General features: G+C 40.5%; 1 protein-coding gene across 1 annotated transcript in view; it reads left to right on the top strand.

Moving 5' to 3' along the window:
* Positions 1 to 22,457, top strand: part of epha6 (eph receptor A6) — a 136,189-nt gene that overhangs the window by 37,414 nt on the left and 76,318 nt on the right. Inside the window, 2 exon segments of the mRNA XM_073473388.1 lie at positions 16,601 to 16,756; positions 21,343 to 21,678. Coding sequence (XP_073329489.1) covers positions 16,601 to 16,756; positions 21,343 to 21,678 — 492 coding nt within the window.

The following is a 22,457-nucleotide window of genomic DNA, read 5'->3' as shown; positions in this document are numbered from 1 at the left end:
ACTGCTTATTTTGAGCACAGCAGCAAAGCTAATTTTTTCCTCCTGATTAGAAAACTTCTCACTCTACAGCAACACTTCAACAAAACAAACTCATAATACAAAATCACCTATTACCTATAAACCTCCCCGATTAATACACAATTAAGAATTTGAATAGCACAGTGATGTTGCAACAGCGAATCGTACCATATGGTAGTGGTCTGATATGTCTTTGCCAGACTGAGAGGACTTAAACCAGAGAAACACAAAGAATCTATTAGCCACAGCACGACGATTATTGGCAGGTAAGATCCCCACCCCCACCCCCATTCACTGTGCTTGGGTTCCTTCCCTCATCTACTGCAAACAGGAGGCAGGTAAAAGGAAAGCAGAGTAAATCCTGAACAAATATCCTGAGCGTTGTTAAAGCTATTATCTTCTCAGAGCTTAGCACCACCTATACATCTTTTCTGTAGTACATATGCACTTTTTTGTGTTGAGTACAGGGAAATGAATGCTGCGCAAATGTTGGACGATTTTCTGCCTCATTTTACCTCCGTACATGCTTTGGTCCATTGACTGGCACATTGCTGTTGTGTTCAAAAGAGAGAAGATTCAATCTGCTCGATCTGTCAGACATCACTTGATGAAACTGCATCTGCTATGCACAAACAGAGCCGGGACGACATAGAACTACTTTTGTAATATGAGTGAGTTTGGAAATGTGTGTGTTTGTTATTTCAGTCAGTGTGCAGGGAGATTGTGTTGTCCTCAGATCATTAACAAGAGAAGCTCTCGCTCCAATTGTGCTCATTCTCCCCTAATTACTGGCAAATGCTTCCCGCTAGTCCCATGAAGGCACACTCCATCATCCCAGATGACTGCGCTTGGAGTGCTTTCTGTCCTTTGCTAAGCAAGTTCTCTCAAGTCACAAACTCCAGCTGGACCAGAGAGGCTTATAGCGAACAGTAGCACTAACTATTAGCTGAAGAAAGTGCATTCTCTCTTTAGGCTTGGCTACCTTTTGTCCAGTTACATTATATTCAGTTGTTGAATGTAGCATAATGTCAATTTTTCTGTGTTTTTTGTTCATGACTGCTATAGCACGGTAGTGTCTCAAATGATTTTGGATCTAGTTCATCACATTATTTAATCACACGCTGTTAACCATCTGAATTCCAGTATTTTGAAACCTTTGCCTTACATTTACATGTTCATGTATGTAATCCTTTGGGCCAATGCCGACTGTGAAAGTTACCTCCACTTAAAGAGCATGTCCATGGAGCAAGGTGGCTGTGGTCATTTTAAATTCATGTTGGCTGAAAAGTGTATAAACTGTCAAAGAAACCAGTTTAGCAGCATTATCCACTTCATTCTGCCCATCTGCATGTTCAGTGTATTCCAAAGTCTACTTTGTGGCCAAATAAATTCAATATTTCTGCCTCATCATGGATTATCTGAGCAGGTTTGTGCACTTCAGACACGCTGTGTCCCAGCTAGCTCACTTGCTAGCCAGATTTGGCTCATTGCTATGGAGGTTTAGTCATTTAACAAGGCCGGGATAAAAAGGGACTGAGCATACAGGGTGTGAGGAGGGACCATAAAGATACTAGAAGGTAAGGTATAGCCATGGATTTCGGGAGGCGCTCATAGAGAATAAATATGTGCAGGGTCCAGAATTTTGTGCTACACTCCTGCCAAATCCAGGCCAAAATGTTAAATTTACCCACATTATTTCCACTATTCTCCTTGGCAGCCAGAGTCACTGTTCACACAAAAAAAACATTCCACCTTAATTTTAAATAAACTTTTTCTTTCTTTTAATAGCTCACCCTTAGCTACCAAGTCCATGTCTTCTCACATGTTTGGATGCCAAAGCAGAAGAACATGCTTCTCCCAGAGATAGCTGCTAGACTTAATAATGTTATCACACTCCTGTCGTATTTTTAAATTGTTTTCCTATTTTGGCAGTCAGGGTGGCACTTTCTCAATTTTTTGCAAAGTTGTTCAGCAGTACGTATGACGCCTCCACACTCGCGGGAAAACAGCAAAATTGTGTCATTTCCCGCTAACTATGCTACAAGTGTTGATGTGCCAACAGCTGCTACTCTGGAATATAATTTGACACTTTTTTACCAACACCTGCTATCTGTCACGGTATCACAACATCATTATTTGATTTCACTTTTTTTAATTTTCTGAAGCCTAAAGTGGGCTGTTTTTGAATATACTAGTTGATATGAGCAGTATAACTGTGAGAGAGCACTTAAACAAGTTTTTTTTAAAGCCTCTCAGGCACCTTTTGAGATTTTGTTCTGCCACCCCCATAATTTTTCTCAACAGCTTCTCTCTTAGTGCTGCATGTCCATGAGAGATGCCCAACATCATGTCTCAAAGGAAATAAAACGTTTGCAATCCAAACCATATATTTACAGTTACAGTTACATGTCTTGATAGCTCGCGGTATGCAGTGTTTGTAATACACTTCTTTGTATTTGTCAATATTTCTCTCTTATGTGTACACTTCATTGGATTTGAACCTGTTTGTGTCAGAGTGAGATTTAGAAAGGTAAAAGAAAACAAATGGAGAGAGAGACAGAGTGACAGACAGAAGAAGAGGAAGCGAGCGAGCGAGCGAGCGAGAGAGGGAGCGTCACCAAAGCCATTTAAATTGACTGATCCATTTTAATTTCACTCCAGCTCCATTATGTTGTTGTTGGTGTTACTAAAGGGCTGCCATGTCATTATCTCCCTCTTTTGTTTGTGCTGTTTTGGAGAAGCCATTGCCGTTGTTTATTTTCCACAAGAAGGCCTTTATGCTAATGCGACCTCTGCTAAAGACGATTTGCTGTCGATTTAACAGCGTGTTAAAACCACAATCAGCATCAATCATGCGGAAGGAAGGCAGGGAGTGAGGGGAAAGTTTGGGGCTAAGTCATGCTAATCTTCATAACACCTTATAATAAATTCATTAGGCCTCGGTGCACACACGCGTCGACGCGCGTTCTTTCTTTTTCAAGAGGCATATAGCCTTGCATTTTTCTAATTAAACTCTGTGAAAACTGTGGGATGAATATGAATTGAAGCTACTTTAGAGGCAGTGAATGAAGGGTTGCACTATTAAGATTCAATCTGCTTTCAATAAACTGACATTGACATAGAGGAGCACAACAGAGCAAGAGACAGAGGGGCAACATAAACACAAGTGAGGAGCAGTAGCAGTAAGCATAAAACACATCGGTAATAAAATGGGAAAAGGTTGGCACAGTAGATCAGATATTAGTTATGCTATGCTTACTCTACATTCTGTATATGTTTTTGTCTTTATTGTTCAGAATAAAAAAACTATATGAGAGTTCTGTTTTATTTTAGTGTCTCCTAAATCAGCTGACATGTAGCTTTTGTAGATCTGTTGCCCCCGAGCACGAGATTACTGAGCACGACTCTCTGACTCTGTTTCTTGGGGAAATGTAAGTTCACAGCGATTCTCACAGAAATCTATTACTTCATCTGCTTTTCAGATACCCTGTCTCAGAGCACAAAGACAAATACTAACCTGATGTCATGTGATGAGCATCAGCAGGGTTGTGTAGAAAATGGATACATGTAACTGGGTTCATATAATTAGACCACAAAACATATGTAACTATAATCAGCCCAGATTACATTTGAAAAAAAGTGTGATTATATTTACATTGTCAAGAGGTACTTAATTACATTTTATTGAGTCTTTATTGTAGCAATTTTAAAACTATAATGGCACTCAGTAGAGTGCATACCTCCGCCAAGGCCCAACAGCCCCCTTTATCCGCATCAAATCGTACTCACTCATAGTTACCAGCCACGAACATACGCCTGATTTTTTCCATCAAGGTCCGTACATTATTATCTGAGAAACTAATGAAAATGATCTCGCAATGTTTAAGATCATCTGTTCAGTAGTCATCGTGTAATCCTGCTGACAAACCAACCAACAAACAAACACAGGCGAAAACATAACCTCCCACCAATGTGTGCTACTCACAATAAAGTCCCCCTTCTTGTGTTTTGTGAGGATAATCTGATTTGACACACTCAGAATGCTTGAAATGCAAAAGGGATTTTATTTGTATAACAAAAGTAATACAAAAGTATTCAGATTAGATTACATTTTTTTGTAACTCAATGGATAATGTTACTAGTTACAAAAATTAACACGTCATTTGTATTCAGTAACTGACTCCTTTTCAAAGTAATCTGACCCGACTCTGAGCATCAATATACATATCAACCTGGCCGGTGGTTGTTAAAGGAACAGTTTTAAGTTTTTAATCTATCACCATTCTTGCAAAGCAATGTTATATACTGTAGAAACTGGCATTCTGTGCGATTTGGCGCCCCCCACAGTTTCTGAGTGCAACACCACTGTCATAAATACAAATCCCAGGTCTGTAACAATTCATCAATAGGTGTAACTACTTACAAACATATGTTGAAAACTTGTATCTTGAAGTAAACATGTACGTAACGCTGTGATCTACCCTCTCACTGAACTTACATAGTGCAGAAATAAGTGATAGGGGGGCAGAGTGTCTGAGACAGAGACACCATTCACCCTGTTACAATACACTGTATCATCAACATGATTTTGAAGCTGTTAATTTAAGATAAAAAAAGAGTTACATAATGTTACTTTAAGGCTTTTTGCTCTGGGCCAGTGAGTTAACAAGACGGATGCAACAACCAAACAGTCTCACCATCCACCAACTCCACCGCGTGCAGAGCAACAAGCGTCACATTCTACTAGTAGTTGATGGGGTCAGTGCACACTCGGCAACAATAAGCACTATCATAGATTTACTGTTGCGATCATGCATTCAGCGCTGTCTTGGAGCCAGTGAGGACATTTTCTCAGCAGTCAAGCTCACACCATAAAATCACTGTTTTACTGTCCATCCCGAAGCCTCCACCAGCCACCGTTTTGTCTCCAAAGTAAGATTTAGAGAGGAACTCCGCTCTCTCACCGACTTAACGGATGTCTTCAGGAAGTTTACTGCTCCGTTAGTTCATTTGGCACAAGACTCCTTCTTTGCTGCTATAAACATTGCCATAAAGGGATCAGAGAGGCTGACCTCTGTTAAGTCCATAAAAAGATTTCTGTCTCTGATAATGTCACTGATATATAAGCGATGGCAGCCCCTGAATGAGGCCATCCAGCAGTGAAAAGTGACTCTTACTATCTCAATGTCTGGTTGTTAAAAAGCTTTCTCTGTGTGTCTTCACCCCCTCTCACCTAAAAACATCGACATCCAGTGTGCCAAAACATTTTACTAAGCTTGGTGCCAGTCATGCAAGGAAAACGACTTTTCTTCCATAGTGAGGAAATGTGCACGACTATTCCTGTTAGACAACAATAGAAACAATTTGTGTTTGATTCTGGTACACCAAATTGTCGAGCATCATATATGATTAGAGAAGACACATGCTGGTAAATGGGCTGCTTGTCCTTAAAATACACAATAAATAATACCTCACAGTAACGGTTTGGGGCGGCTGGAGCTCAGGAGGTAGAGCTGGTCGTCCAGTAATCGGAAGGTCGCTGGTTTGAATCCTTGGCTCCTCCGGCTGCATGTTAAAGTATCCTTGAGCAAGATACTGAACCCCAAATTGCTCCTGATGAGAAGCTGGCACCTTGCATGGCAGCCTCCGCCATCAGTGTATGGGTGAATGTAAAAAGTGTTGTAAAGCACTTTGAGCGGTCAGTCGACTGGAAAAGTGCTATAGAAATGCAAGTCCATTTAACAGTGTTGTTCACAGCACATATGGTACAGACAGCCTTAAAATTGTGTTGGATTTTAGCCGACACTTCAACTGTCTATCCACTTTTCTTTAGTAAAAGATAAATTGAAGGTATTACAGTATGTGGAGTTTTTGACCAATAGTAGCAATAATTTTGTGAGCGGAGCAGAGTTTGGTTTGTCACATTTAGGCATGGGACGCTATGAAAATATCATGTGGCCAAAATAATTGCAACTGACGATATTATCCAGATGATCGTCAAAATGTGCTCAAAGCTCTGAAACATATTGGAATCACTTTACCTTACATTTTGTTAAGAAACAAACAGATCGATCACTCAAAAAAATACATAATCTTAAATCAAAAGGTCCCCCTGGATTGATAAAGAATAAATAAAGTGTGAGCACCTCCCTGTCCTTCTTTAGTTTGGAGTCCACAGTATTTCAACACATCTGATTAAACTTTTATTTGTGGGGGATAAAAAGGTTGAGCTGAGCCTTCAGTCATGGTGACAGGTTTAGGATTTTGAAATAACCGGAAAGATGCTGGCTCCCCCTCAGGCCGATTCAAAATAAATCGAGAAATGGATGGGTGAGGGTTAGACAGCGTTTTCAAATCACTCATGTGAGGATATTCACCATAAACCCTATTCACGATTATCCTGATAAAAGAAATTTGTGTGAGTGTTTTTATCGCGAGATCTGCATTGAACACACAATATAAGTAATAACTAAGTAGTAACTAAAAGTTGATTTCATACATTTCATATTTAGTTTATTTAGCTTATTTCAGTTTTTATAAAAACAATTATAAAAGACACATAATAAACTTTCACTCCACCATATACATTTCATTAACAAAACAAGAGCAGGAAGAAGAAAAACTTATATTACCTGCCACTTATCCCAATGACACCATAAGTTACTGTAAATACGGATGGCCAACCCTTCTATGTTTACCTTTTTCCCTTTCACAAATCACATAAAATTCAGCAATATATACTCAGATACATATTCTGTACAGTCATCTTAACATAAATGTTACTCAATAGCTTCATTATGTTGCATGTTTTTTTCTTTTTACATTCTTTTAAATTGAATAATATTTGAGGATTTTAAGTCATTGTCCAGAGAATTAGAAAATCTTTAAATTTCAGTGATGAACAAAGTCAACTGAAAGTAAATTTTTCTTTGTTTACAAGAAAACTCCACAGGTTACCTTTACTATGAAGACAAGGGATCAGTGCAGCTTGTTGAGGGAATAAGGAATACGTAAGGTGACTGGTGGAGACATCAGGAATGGGACATTCTGGGAAGTACCATGATGAAAACGGGGCCTAGACAAGCAAGAGAGTCTGGAGAGGGAAAAAGAACAGGCGTCACCATGACAGACGAAACCATTGTCCTCGTGATGCTTTAGAGCAGTGGGTTTTTTTTCAATCCTGTCGCTTGGGACCCCCTGTCCTCCATGTTTTATATGTTTCCCTGCTCCAACACACCTGATTCAAATGATCAGCTCATCATCAAGCTCTGTTAAAGCCCGATAATGAGCCAAACACTGCTTTAAAGCTCTAAATGTAAGGGATTCAAATCCTTTATTAAGTCTCCAACACCTCCCAGTCTGCATGTTGTCAATGGCAGAGATATTTAGCTCTGATTACTCTTGTTAATAGTATTGTTTTTTCTTTTTCCACCAACAAAAATGGCATGCATTAAAAGAGCTTATTAACTCTATTACCTGCGATCACCAATAATGAATCTCCAGTAATTGTATCTTATCAGAGCCTGATCCAGTGCAATAAACCTCCATGCCACAAAATACCAGTCTAATTAAACTGAAAAAAAAAAAATCAATGCAATAGATGAAGTTCAAATAATTGTGGCACAGGGGTACATAACGAAACAAATTAAGCAGAAATCATGAATGATTTTCATTATTGAATTTATTCAAAGAGGGGAATAAAATCAAAATTAAATAGTTTGGTTGTAGAGAGGGACTCGCTGTTTTCTCTAAATGCTATGTTAGAGATTAAAATCAGGGAGCAAGCAGGAGAGGGTGAATACACAAAGGTGACAGCCACAAAGCACATACAACAGACAGCAGGCTGTAAACACGGAGGAGGCCATGTACATGTGTGCATGTGTTGTGACAGGCAATGTGGAAGGGACATAAGGTCAAATAAGTTTGTATTGCTTCAAGATCATTTCAAATTGAAGGTGCAATATGTCAGAAATTACCACCATATCCCATATAACTGCTACTAGCTGAAGCTGCTGCTCACTAGTTAGCTCAGTTAGCCGTGCAGCTAGCGGTGCAGACTGGGAGCTCTGATCACTGATGTGTGTGTGTGTGTGTGTGTGTGTGTGTGTGTGTGTGTGTGTGTGTGTGTGTGTGTGTGTGTGTGTGTGTGTGTGTGTGTGTGTTTACACCTTTAGCACAGGAGCTTTGGGCCAGCATGGGGAGGGGCTGGCTGGTTAGCATGCTACCCTCATTAGATACCTCATCATAACATCTAAACTGTTAATTCTTTACATTCTGTTAATAATTTTAGTTAATTTTAGAATATTTTGAACTAAAATTTGTACGTATTGCACCTTTAAGATGAATCTTTAATAACACAGACTCGATGTGTCTTATATGATACAGTATAGAGACAGTTTTCATGAATATATCACATAGAGAAAACTTCCAATATAGCAGATGAAATGTAATATAAATAAAAATAAATCATATTGCAAAAAGAAGGAAAGTAGCTTGGCAAAGCTCTGACAAGAGTCTTTAAGATGAAGTTAGTGATTGCTTTATTCTGTCATACCAGGAAGCCGGCTTTCCCTCCTTCACCCTCTGTCACTAATTGAGCAAACACCATTCTCTACACTTCAGCAGCGATGTGTTGGAGAGACCCACTAATCCTCAAGTGCAAATCAGAGATAGCGCTCACGGCTCTCAGCTAATGAAGAGAGGGAGGACGGCTGATGAGTGAGACAGACGGGCTGACACAGAGCAGAGAGGACGGCTCTTCATTTCGAGTGTTTGAGAGTTTGTTATTGTTTGTGCAGCGGAAGAGGTGTGACTTCTCGTCTTCTATCGTGTTACTAGGTACTGTATATTGAATTGCAGCTAAAAGCAGTGTACTTGTATATGAGAACACAGACTAGCGTTGCTGGCTCACGGACATAAGAGAACTCAATACTGTTCATCTCACTCATATTGGCAGGCGTTAAGTTTTGTTTGATAGTGAACCCTATCGCATAGCAGGAGCATGGAAAATGTGGTTGTAATTTGAATGTATTATGTGTGGAAGAAGAAAAGGGACATGGCACGACTATTGTGCTAATATACACAGTATGTGTGGACAAGATGTGTACTGTGTCTGCACAGAGAAAAGCAATAAGGCTTTTATTGTTTTATAGTTTCCATAGAAGAAACACTGAGGAGGGTAATATGTGTGTGGAATGAAACTGGAAATAGGGTCTGCTTCCATTTTTATTTTTTTTCCATATGCAATAAGTTTCAGGCTGCAGCTCACCTATAACGCCACCATCTCTGCAATGATCTCTCATCCTTTGCATCGCCGCCTTACCACGCTGCCTTTGATTTCAAGAGCTGAACTATTCTGCAACATTTGTTGATGTGGTTCTGCAAGTAAATGCTGCAGAATTGTGCTCCTCTTGGAATTGTTCTTCTTCGCTGACCACCGGGGGAGGAACCCACCATCATCGACTATCACCGCAAAGAGCCAAAGAGGGACATCTGCACATGCACACAGAGCTACACAAACGCACATATGCACATACCAGCAGAGGGTCATAATACATATTTTTTGTACATATTTCTATATGCCAAAATTGGCAAATCATGCAAATTCTACATAGTGTTGCTTTAAGTTCATTCGGCTGTTTCCAGAGCAACTGCCACGCCTCTTCATGCTTAAAAAGCAAATTTAGAGACCAGTCATTGCACGGTGAGAGGTTAGGATTCGGTCAAAGATAGTAAGTGTTGATGCATGAATGAATGACAAATTCATTGTTTGTTGTGCAGCTCAATTTAAATATTGCTTAGATCATGAACGTTTGCTAGATTACCAGACATGGAGGTCATCGCTGGACAATTCTGCAAAACCTCATGTTCAATGCCAATGTTTTTTTCAAATTCTTCTTTTCTACGATACCGGTACAAGGCAACTACAGTATACAGATAGTGAATGATTGTGTGTATGGCAGATAAATTACACAGTATGGTGAGAGTCAGACAATTAAAACACATGATTAAAGGGAGAGCTTGTGTTCACAGTTAGGAAGACGCCTGTGGTACATAAAAGACACGCTACTTTCTGCACTTCCCTTGAACGTTGGCATTGGTCGCAAATCATTGCATGCGTCATTGTCCGCTGTGGATGTAATTCTTTGGCATACTGGGTTGACAGTTTTCCACAGAAGGTCAACAAGATATGGTCAGCATCTGTCTTGGGGAAGGGTGAGGAATATTTCACATAGTGTTTACATACTGTTACTTAAACCTCTCTCAGAATCTATCTGTGCTCAAATATGCTTACCTGCTTACCAAACCAACATGTTTAGCTATCCAACCAGACAAGCACACTGAGCAGAAGTTCCAGCAGATGGTCACACAGCACCGTATAGACAGTGGAGAGACAGGCAGAGGCAGACAGACAGGTCTACTTCCCACACATGGTCTGTCTGCCTGTTGCTCTGGTGTTGTTCAGGTCCAGTGAGTATGAAGCAGCAGGCCTCACCGACCAGTCTGCTGCTGCCTCTGGGTCTCAGGGCTCGGCTCGGCTCAGAGATGTTCTGGATGACTTCCAGATCTCATTAACCTTGGGCTGAGGGCCTCGAGTTAGATCAGAGCCCCAAAGGCCAGTGGGTCAGGATACTATTCTCTCATCCCCGGCTCGGCTTTCGTCTACTGGCCTCAGAGGTGTCTGCAGTGTACGATCAAATCCTCACTCTTTACTGTCAGGTGTCATGTGGAAGGAATCCACATGACACCTGACTGAAAAGCATATCTATAAAGGATCACATTTTTACCTAATGTGTTGTAATGTGTGCGGTATACATTTTAAAGGGACAGTTCACCCCAAAAATCCTCTTAGCTGAAGTGGAATCTATCCATCTGTTTGTTTTGATGAGAGTTGCAGTGTTTTGGGAATATCTGCAGTAAAGATGTGAAATATATTGGAACTAGATGGCACACTTGTGGTGCACAAAGTGCCAAAAAGTGCATTTGAAACACTCAGTTTCATGTAGGAACTATTTTCTTTCTACCTATCTACACTGTATCGTTGCACAGAAGGGAATGTGCATCTACTCATGGACGAGAGGCTCATGCTCGCATTGGATGCAAAGATTAATGGCATGCTCTTCGGCTGAGCTGTAACATCAGCCGGCTTGGTTAGCTCAGTTAGCTAGCCTCTCGTCCTTGAGGAGATGCATGAAGAAAATAGTCCCAACATGAAACTGTGGGTCATAATTTATGGAAAAAGTTTCATTATATTCAAGAATAGGCAGATATCTCATGGCCAATATCTGCTATATTATATATATGTGTATATATATATATATATATATATATATATATATATATATATATGTATATATATATATATATATATATATATATATATATATATATACATATATAGGTGGGCATAATGTCAGATAACTAGTTTCATAAGTCAACTCAGCAGCTGTGGTTTCCTCTGCGTTTCCACATGTTTACTGTCATGTGCTCTGGTGTCAGGATCAACAAACAGTTGTTCCTATCATACATCTGTCTGACAGGAAAACATACAGTACAGTATGTTCTCTCAGATTCAGTGCAGCCTGAGTACGCTCGATGCAGACAGGCGCACTCTCTTCGTTATTGTTTTACATTTTTTAAATAAGTTAAGCAACTATGTTAATTGTTTTTGTCCGTTTGTGATTATAATCCTTAAAATATCCACGTGTATTGATACAGCTGCTTTTATAAGATATCCTACTGCATAACAGAGGTTCATAACAACTTAATTTCTTGCCTTTTGTGTTCCATGTAAGTGCACTCTAACCAGTGCCTCCTCTTTTACATCTGTATGGATTAGACGTCATAGGGAAATAATAAAGGTTTATGGTAAAAGCTGCAGCAGAAGTTATATAGTACATATAACTGCTTGCCTGCTTTTATATAAGGAAAAAACCCTTGTCCTTCATGAATCAGCGGTGAGTACTCTTTTCCAGTCAAAATCTCCAGGCTTCATTCACATTTGACAAGCTGTCAAGTTCAGTTCAATGTGCTGTTTGTCACTGATGCGCGTGTGTGTGTGCGAGTGTGTGTGTCCATCTTCGGGTGATGCATGGTCAGCCATTGAACAGCTCCACTGTGGCCTTGGAACAGAGCCTGGCCAGACAGATTGCAGCAGGGTGCCACAAAGGTTCGAAAAGGAACATCCCCTCAGTTCAGCGAAGGTCGGACGGAGGCATCATTAGGTTGACAGAGTCTAAAACAGGGTCCAGCGGGGGTGGGGGGGAGTTGACTGACGGTTTTTAACTCAAGGACGCGCCGGTATCAGAGGTTAATGACGGAGGCAGCCTTGGTATGCCATAGGGGGTGCCACTTATCATACTGATACAGATCGCCTGTGTGCTGCAGCATGTGTGTACGTCAAGGCCAATACCAGTTTGAATATTTTTAAGTTCAAGTCATGGTCGAGATTTAGGATTTTAACATTTTGACATTTTTTATAGTCTATGTCTTACTTGACTGTCTAATATTGGTCGTCAGTACAATGAAAGTATAATTTAACAAACAATCCTCATACAGATAAACGACACACAAAAGAAAAAAGTCATTCAGTTCGACTCACATGCCGCGTGTGTGTGTGTGTTCCCGTGAACGTGTGTGTGTCTTAACCTCTTTGCCTCCGTCCTAATTGTCCCCATTTGATCGGAGCAGTCGTGCTTTCGGGCGCTTCCTTGTCCTCCCTACAGCTCCATTTATCACAGGCAGCAATGGAGACACACAAAGGCGCTCGGTGCTTCAAGGTGAATCCCTTCAAATGGCTCAGCTTGTGTTACCTTGTTAAATCGATGTGGTGACAACCAGCAGCAATGGAAATCTCGCCAGGCTAGAGACTTTCGCACATCTCTGCGACACAGACGTGCTAAGGAGGTTGAGAAAATGCTAATAAATGTCCGTTAGGAGTGTCTCTTTGTGAACTCTTGTAAACCCACAGTTTCTTTTTTTTTTTTATATATATATATATATATAAAAGAAGCTGTTCATGCCTGAGTCTGTTTGAAGCATTTTAAACAAGTCATAATTTATCAATCAAGCCCACACTGAAGGAGACACTCGCGTCTCCTATCTCCCTCAGCCAAAGCAGACATTACACATTTTCATGCTATGGCGGTACAAAATTTAAATGCACGCATTCTTGGCCGACGTTTTCTCTTCATTCTGTGAATTTTTAATACAGAAAACTTGGATTTGATGGCAGTGTGTGTGTTTTGTGTGAATGTGAATCCAACAGCAAGCCTCTTCATTACACGCTTTCATACACACAGCTCCTGGAATAAGTTCAGCTGTCAGTGCTGGATTAGAACAAAAACAGACTCATTCTGGCAACATTTTCCATGCACCAAGCCGAGGTGTTTAAAAAGCGCTCTCTCTGTTAGGAAAGAGTACGGAGATTTACAGCTTCAGACACTCTTTATTCTTAGTGGTTAGACTGAAACAATGTTTCTTCTAACTTTAAATGTCATATTAATCTTTTTAAATGTATTCAATGTATTCCTTTCACAGCTGACACTTTGACTTGTCATAGTGTGAAATCACAGGTGTAAAATCACAACTTTACACGTTTGCTTCGTCAAAATGTCTTCTTTGAAAAAGATGTGATGAATATAAAAAAGAAGTTATCTTATCTAAATAATTTGGCCTCGGTTTAAACAAAGCTATATTCAGTGGAAATGTCAACTGATAGAAGACAAGACTATTTAAAAGTAGTGAGAAACAAAAGTATGAATGAAGTTATCAAGGAAAAATGGTCAGAGCAGTATTTTCTGACCCTTATAGTCCAGTATGTCTTCTTATAATGTTGTGTGCGTACATGTCTGTTTATCTCATTGTGACATGCAGTCTCTACAGGTGCAGAGTGTATTTACATTCCCATTTCAACGTGCTTTATATTTAGCCACTTGTTTATCCACGGTAGATTTGGCACATGGTGCTCGTACACAGGTGTTTCCACTTTTACTGATCAGGCCTCTCCTCTTGACCGCGTGCAGATTTCATTCACAGTGTCGCACATCTTGCCAGATCAGTTATTTGCATTATAATATCATAGTTATACCTTTTTAGGCCTTATTTGTTACAGCAGGAAAAGCACAGGTGTTACTAATAACATTAACAATCATTATGTTTAAGTGTCCCATCGTTTTATTTTATTTTATCATTTAAACCTGTGCTTTTCCTACTGTGACATTTAAAATCTCTTCTGGTAAAGAAGGTTAATACACTGTGAGTTTGGTGAGTATATTAACCATGATATATTTCTATTAAAGCAACATTAATTAACTTCTTTACTGTAAAATAACAGCTTTAAAATCATTTTGATGGTACAGTGTCTTGTAACAGGGTGAATGGTGTCTCTAGCCCTAGAGACTCCGCATTATTGCCGTAACAAAGGCTCGCCTTTACGCCGTCTTTGTTTGTTCACACTGAACCAAAAAGCAGAACCAAAAAGAGGTGTGACGGTACATGACGTTGACATCCTTGTGTTTTTTTTTCAAGGTAAATACATGTGTCGGCCGACTTTTTATAATCATATGGATGCGGTTACAATGTGTAACTAGATGACATAGTTATGTTTTTTGCTCAAAATTATATAAATACATAATCGCCATCAATAAGCAGCGGACCCTGTCTGGCTCTCTCACTCCCGGGGAGGGATTCTGTCTTAGTTGGGAGGGCTGACAATCGAGGTGTTTTTTTGCCAGAGACAGTAATCACAACAACACAATAGTGGAAGGAGACAAAGGTTAAAGTTTTTTGCTCTGAAACGCGTTACATAATCACCGCCATTCAACTGCGGGAGCCGCCTAGCTCTGCTGCCGGGGACAGACGCTGTTTTTCGGGCAGTAATGTGTGAAGAGTCGGTAGGACAGACAGAATGACAGAGGCTTTTCCACGTATGGATGCAGTATTTTTTTCCTCATATAAGTTGCCAAAGACACAACCAGTTACCACATTACTGTTGTTTGGTCCTGTAATGTTGCTTTGTGGGTTGAAGTGTGGGACTTTTCTCTTTTATTCGATGAGTGAAGGATCTGTTTAGTTGTCAGACTGTGAACAGCATCAGACCAACACACCCCTGTTCCGCCGTCTCACCTCTGCTGCGGCTCTGATACTACCTCCGGAGGCTGGTCAGAGCCGGAGCGAAACTGTCCCCCCTCTCCGCATCTGTAACTTTCACACAGACGGCGAGGCGGAGTACTGGCGCATGATTCCTGCAGTGAAAGGGCAGTGTGAACGGGGCTTCTGTCTCAGTGACTCCAAACCCCTATCACTTGTTTCTGCACTATGTAAGTTCAGTGAGAGGGTAGGATCACAGCGTTACATACATGTTTACTTCAACGTACCAGTTTCAACACATAACATTGTTATGACGTCCTTAGTTTTTTGGGGGGGGGTTTTGGTGTTACACTCAGAAATTGTGATGCCAATTTCTACATAATGTTGCTTAAATGTCTTAAAGGCCTTTTATCACACATTTGTTATAGCAGGAAACGCATAGTACTTAAAATATTAACAGCCATTTTTGTGTGTGTGTCAGTAAGCCAGCTATTAAACCATAATTTATTTGATCATTTAAGGCTGTATTTTTCCCACTGCAACTTTTAAAATGTCCTCTGAGAAAATGCTTATTTCACCGTGCGTTTGGTTGGCACATTGGCCAAATTCTGTGAGCACCTTTTGTTTCTTTCATGGCAACTTTTCAGAATTCTCTGACGCCATGAAGCCTTGGAAGACTGGAAACTCAAAACAGAAATAAAAAAATAAATAAAAAAGATCTGCTCATGTTCTCTTTTCAAATGAAACTCTGTTAATTTATAAAACAGTTTTATATGTACTTTTACGAATGAACAAGTGAACCACAATAAAGATGAAACAGTCCAAAAAGTCTAAAAAACTACAACAAAATCACCCTCAGACATGTGTAACGTGATATATTTGTTTTGTATCAAGGAACCCTTCAGCCTTTCATTACATTTCCCTCAGCTTTGATATTTATTAAGAAATACACATCAGCAATCGGCATTATCAGTATCCTCAGGATTAACCCTGAAAAATATGTTATGCATTGTGTTTTGATTCCACCTGAGAAAAAATGGTGAATTCCTTTAAAAAAAGAATGCATTCATAAGTCAAGTCATGAATATACATTGTGTGTCTTTGTGTGTCCGTCAAGCTCTAAATCATACTTTTGAATACTTTGAGTAAAAGTTCTCAGCAGAGCAGATGGTCTCATTATATTTGAGTGAACCTTGCTGCATCAATTTCCATATTTGAAAGAAAACCTGATTTTAATGAATGTGTTAAAAGTCGTTAATGCTCTGAGATATGAATTTCTGATAACTACTAGACATAGTTAGCATAACTGATGATGCTAAATTCATGAATTCATGGCAGACGACTCAAACGCCTCTTGCTGATTGACATTCATGGCAGCGATGAATGTTCCCCCTGCGTCCTCATGAACATTATGTTTATATGTTACGTGTGATATTTTTACCTGTCCTGCCACTTCTCACATCCTGTCATACTGTCTCTCTGTCATCCCCAGCGTGCCACCCAGGTTTCTACAAGGCGTACGCTGGAAACATCAAGTGTTCAAAGTGCCCTCCGCATAGTTTCAGCTATGGAGAAGGAGCCGCTATCTGCCGCTGTGAGAAGGGCTTCTTCAGGGCTGAGAAAGATCCTCCAACCATGGCTTGTACACGTGAGTATAGGCGCAAACGAGGCTCACTCATTAAGCACGAAACCACATACATGTACAGGGTTCTTTACCCAGTGTGGGGTGAGTTATTGCTTTATCTCTCGAGCTGGTGGATTACTTGAGCCGTCTCTCAGAATTCGCCGCGGCTTTAAATCCAGTCTCGTCTTCCAGGACTTATCTGGTGTGAAACTGTACATTAGAGAGCCTCTGGATGAATTACACGGCTTTTGTTCAGCTGCCTCGTCCTCATTGATGATTCACTGAGTGTCATTACGACTTCATATTTGCATTAAATTACAGTTTAACCGGACTAATTCTCCTTTAATTAAAAAGCCATTTAGCTGTCAGTGAGATAGACGGGGGCCACGACTGAGAGCTCTACAGGGCGGAAGAGTGTATTTGTCTTTTATGGCAAGACGGAGCCAAGTCATGGTGGAGAGGCTGTGGGTTTACAGTTGGCTGCAGGATGCAGTGTTTGAAGAGGAAATCTTCAGAAAGGCTCTTCATACAAGGTTTTCATCTCTAAATTTACACTCACATGATGCAATGCTTGCTCATAGAAATCCACACTTTTAAATCTACAGTCTCTCCAGTGGGATAGCAGTCTCTTACTGTTGGATAGCTCCTAGATCAGTTAATCCCTTAATTTACTGGTTTATAGCAGTTTTAGGTTTAGGGGTGACCTGGTAGCTCACCTGGTCGTTCAACCCATGGCCTCTTGCTGCCTGTCATCCCCTCTCTCTCTTTCACCCATTTCCTAAAATCTTAAAAATAAGATTTAGATATGCTTACCACAAAAACATAATGAAAAACACAGTTTTATTTGTATTTCAAGATCTATAGCTCCTTAAACTCATTTTTATAAACCTCTAGATATTAAGATAAAGATATTAGACCAATAAACAGGCTAAATTCTCAGTATATTACATTTTGAGGATTGCTCTGAGCTAAGATGTGAAAAAATGGACACCAGGCTCAAAACACAACCTTTTTTAAGATGCATTGATGGAGAAAGATAGTTAGATAGATTGATTGTTGAGTGTTACTCTGATACTTTGGGCTGGGCTGGCCACCAACCCTAAGTATCACTATTTGACTGAGGGCTGAGACTCATCAATCAGTTATCTTATATATTGCACCTTTAATGCCTTGTTCAAGGGCTTCTCAACAGTTGTTGTTGAACTAATCGTCCACACAAAAACACGTTCAAGGATCACGTTTCCTCCCTGTACAAGCATGCACTGTGCAGGAGTTACAACTCAGCAAACTATGAGGAGTACACTACATGGGTGCCTGGTTATTCGTTAAAATGGAGGAGCAACCTCAGGAACGTTAATAATTGGCAAGGCGGACTGGACGTCCTCCAACAGAAAAAGTTGTAATTTAAAACATATTCCACCAGCAGTAGTCTTGATTAGTCTTTGAGTAGAGTATAACTGGGTGGATCGGGACAGGAAATGATGGGCAAGGAGAGGAGCGACAAAACCACAGAGGGAGGGATGAAGTGGGGCGGGTTAATGAAAACTGGCTGCACTGTCTCAAGTTAAGTATTGGTAAACTCATTAAATAGGTCAGTAAATCCTAGGTTGCATTTGAAAAACATGCAGAATTATGCTTATGCATATGTGTTTACCCTCCACTACGTCTCAACAAGTGATGCAAATGCTAATGTTGAATAGCCACGTTAGACTTAAAAGAGTCAGCAGGATTCTGCTCCTTTGCAAAACATTGACTTTATGTTTTTAATTAAGTTAACTGCAAGTATTATACATAAGAGTTATCCATATGTAATGCATTATTTGTTCATTAATATTTCATTTTTTCACAACAACTCAACGTGACAGAAATACATAAATTACATACTAGAACTTATAATGTATAATAGAATTAAATGGAAATTTAAATGTATTTGTTAAAACATAAAGTCAGTGTTTTAGGGAAATAGATTTGTTGAGTGACAAATCAACTCAACATCATGATGACAGTACAATCCTACTTTTAGCTACTTGGAAGAATAAATTTGCCCACAAAAATGAAAATCCAGTCATTATCTAGCTCCCCCCATATGTGGGTGGAAAGACTGTGTTGCAGTTGACACCCTCACCTTACGGTCGAGCTCGTGCATCCACGTCAGATGGGGTTTGCACCAATCCTTTAAGCATAGAACTGCATTGATTTCGTCTTAAAGAGGGAGCGACTAATGGCTTTTTCAAATTGATTTGGGATCTTGGAGCCTCTGGAGACTTTTATGGAGCCACACTTTTCCTATGTTCATTTTTCAGCCCGTAATAGCAGTTCAGCTAAATGGCGTGTTTCGCACCTTTATAAACAGTCGTCTGAAAACACACTCCTGTGTGGACTGACAGATTGTGATTAACAGCCAAAGAAGACTGTGGCAAACGATCAGTGACGTGTTTGACAGACGCAACTCAGCGGGAGGTCCAAAAATGTGTGACTTTTTTAATTGCTTGTTTTTGTCAGTCGCTGAAAGAAGGTGAATATCACTGATATAGGCTGCTTAAATATAATCACCTGACTGCAGGGACTGTGAGGTGATCAGTTCATTTTTAATAGGACATAAAGTGGGGTAACAAAAACATAGTATCGCTCCCCCTAACTGAATAATGGCGATGCATTTGCTCCACTCAGGTGCCCATGTAGACTATCACATCTATCCTAACAAGCTGTGAGCTCTGTTTACTCGCATAATGCATTTTAATCAGGAGCTTGTAGGCCAGAGCATAAACTATTTGCTTGATGTCTAAGTAAAAAAAAAAAAAAAAAAAAAAGGGAGATTAAAGACTGGGGGCTTGAGAGGAAGACAAAAGTAGAGAGCAAGAAAGAGAGGATGTCACAGGAGGAGAGATAAAGGTGGAGAGAAAGTGTAAAGACTGGATGGAGAAGACAGTGAAGAGAGAAAGGGAGGAGGGTGCTGATACCAATCTCCCCCTAGAGGAGAATAGAAGCTGATTGATGGCAGTGGGGTTGCTCTGCAGGAGGGGAAGGTGGGTGGATTCCCCTCGATGGAGAGAATAGAGGAGGTGAGATAATGGCCGATAGAGGCAGGAGGAGATAAAGAGAGAGAGAATGGACATACGCTGACAGCAGTGGAGGAGGAGGAGGAGGAGCTTGAGTGTCTGCGGAGATTTTTAGCAAAGGTAGGGAGGGAGAGGGATGGAGGGATGGCGAAGGAGAGGGAAATATCCCATTGTCTAGGCAGACAGTGAGCTTGGCAGGACGGGAGTGTTCAAATCCCTCAGGCCTTTTAACTCCACCCTGTTGACAGCTGGCTGCCTGCTACAGCACAACACTTACCCGGACACACAAACACACACATCCAGAAAGCACAAAAGTGAAATTTAAGGGAGGTGAAATAACTCAAAACATGTACTGTGCTAGCGAGGAATATATTAGAAGAGCTATGTGGAACAGCGGTAATATGTGATATTAAAAGTTTTTTCGGGGTGTGGATTGCTATAGAATAACGACACCATCTGCGTTTATATTGGTTCTCTTTAAACCTCGTTTTCACCGTGCAACTGGGCACAAAGTCTCCTGGGAATATGAATGCCATTTCTATCTGCATTCACGTCTCCATTATAAACTAAAGTAATGAATAAACTCAAAGTTGTTACTCTGACGAAAATGGAAAGCAATTTGGCTTTCTTCTGTGGCACCAAGAATAATACCACCGGGAAAAGTTTGGGTGCACTACGTAGTTTTGGGGAAGAAGAAAAAAGAGAAAGAGAAAAAGCAAGGAGATGAGATGAGAAAAAATTTTCACTGATTCATTGTCATGACGAAATAAACTGAGTAAACAAAGCCCTTTCCTCAAAGGGCAGAACAATTTCATACTGTTTTTCTTTGTTTATATTCGCAGGACCCTTCGTAGTAGCCACCTTTCTAGCTTCAAACAGCACTCTGGGGATCTTATTCCCCTCTGAGGATGGTTTGTTTACTCAGTTATGGAAATACATCAAATAACTCTTCCTTAGTTTGTACGATGACCTAATTAATATTGTTATTAAAAACTTTTCTGAGTTTGAATGTTCTTTTTCAGAACTGCGTAGTGCGCTTTAACGTAACAATGTGCTCTTTAAATATAGATCAACAGACACTGGTGGACTTCTTGGATGCTCCTATGGATAAATATGGTGTATCATGACTTTCTGTGCGCTGGGGGTTGATGAAATCTTAGGTAGGCGTGGTGCCACTGGGGAGAGGGGAGGTTTTGCAAAAGTAGGTCTGGAAGACAGGATGCCAGAATTTCAATTTTAAATCGAGAATTTTGTGTCTGGACTTGTAAAGCATTGGAAAGCAGAAAATTAAAAGGTGAGGATATATCAGTATAGAGCTATAAATAAAGGCAGATTGTGAAAGAAAACATTTTCCTCATTTATCTTTTGGCAGAGCTTCATTTGGGTCAAAAAAACAGCTCCATTTTTCATGTCTCAATCTCTAAGCCCATGACCTTAGGTTGAAGCCTGACGTCTGGTGCAAAGTCAACACCAACAACCCAACATGTATCTTCTCTTCATGACATCAGCCAAAGGTTGAATGAAAATGATTTATGTATTAATTCATTTCAGGCCCTCCATCTCCTCCCCGCAACCTGATGTTTAACCTGAACGACACCAGTCTGATGCTGGAGTGGTCACCGCCCAGCGACACCGGGGGCCGCCGCGACCTCACCTACAACGTCCAGTGCAAGCGCTGCGGCCCCGAGCCCAACCACTGCCAGCTCTGTGAGGAGGATCTCCGTTTCCTACCGCGACCTCTGGGCCTGACCAACGGTACCGTCACTGTCATGGACTTCTCGGCACACGCCAACTACACCTTTGAGATCGAGTCCCTAAACGGAGTGTCTGACTTGAGCTCCTTCCCTCGTCAGGTGGCCATTATCACCGTCAGCACTGATCAGGGTGGTGAGTGTGGATTATTTGAATTTTACTAGATGTTTACAGATACTTACAGTATATTTTATGTTGCATTTGGTGCAACACTGCTATCTTTATGAGATTGATCCTTCCCGTTAGGCATTTTAATGTCAGGTGAGGTAAGTCTAACTTCTTTTCCAGCTCTTTAACACCACTCTCTTAATCCTCTGAGGTGTCCATACATGTGTATCAACACACCGCATCTGTACATATAGGAAAGAGATGTGTCTCTTTGTTGGATTCACGCAGACAGTCCAGTTCAATCCGTCATAATGCCGCCGCCTGAGTGATGAACACAAACACATCGCTGCCTCTCCATCTCCTATATGCCGGCAGAATAACTGAAACGCTAAACAGATTTTAGTGAAGACTGATGGAAGTTAGGCCAAGAGCCAGCAAACACCTCATTATTTTTGGCAGGAACAGCGCTACCATATGGCAAGAGCATTTCATGTTTGATTTCATGACTCATGAACCCTGAAGGATAATTAATTGTTTCCTGGATCTGTAGCACAGACTACAGAACTGTTAAGAAACCATCGCAGATTTTTAAAGGTACCCTGGGGAGTTTTAAACCACTATTAGCAGTGTGGAGCAACATTTTTTTGTGAGTGGGTCGCTGTTTGTTTGGCCCAGAATAGATACCATTAACTTTTGATCCGGATAAAGGGACAGATGATTTTTTCTCACTTTCTTTAACATTGTGAGAAGCAATTTTCTATATTTTCGTTAATTTCTCAGGGATTTACGCATGGATTTTGAGGTAT

This window comes from Pagrus major, chromosome 9 (genome assembly GCF_040436345.1).
Source record: "Pagrus major chromosome 9, Pma_NU_1.0".
Lineage (NCBI taxonomy): Eukaryota > Metazoa > Chordata > Actinopteri > Spariformes > Sparidae > Pagrus > Pagrus major.
This window is presented reverse-complemented; position numbering and strand designations above follow the sequence as displayed.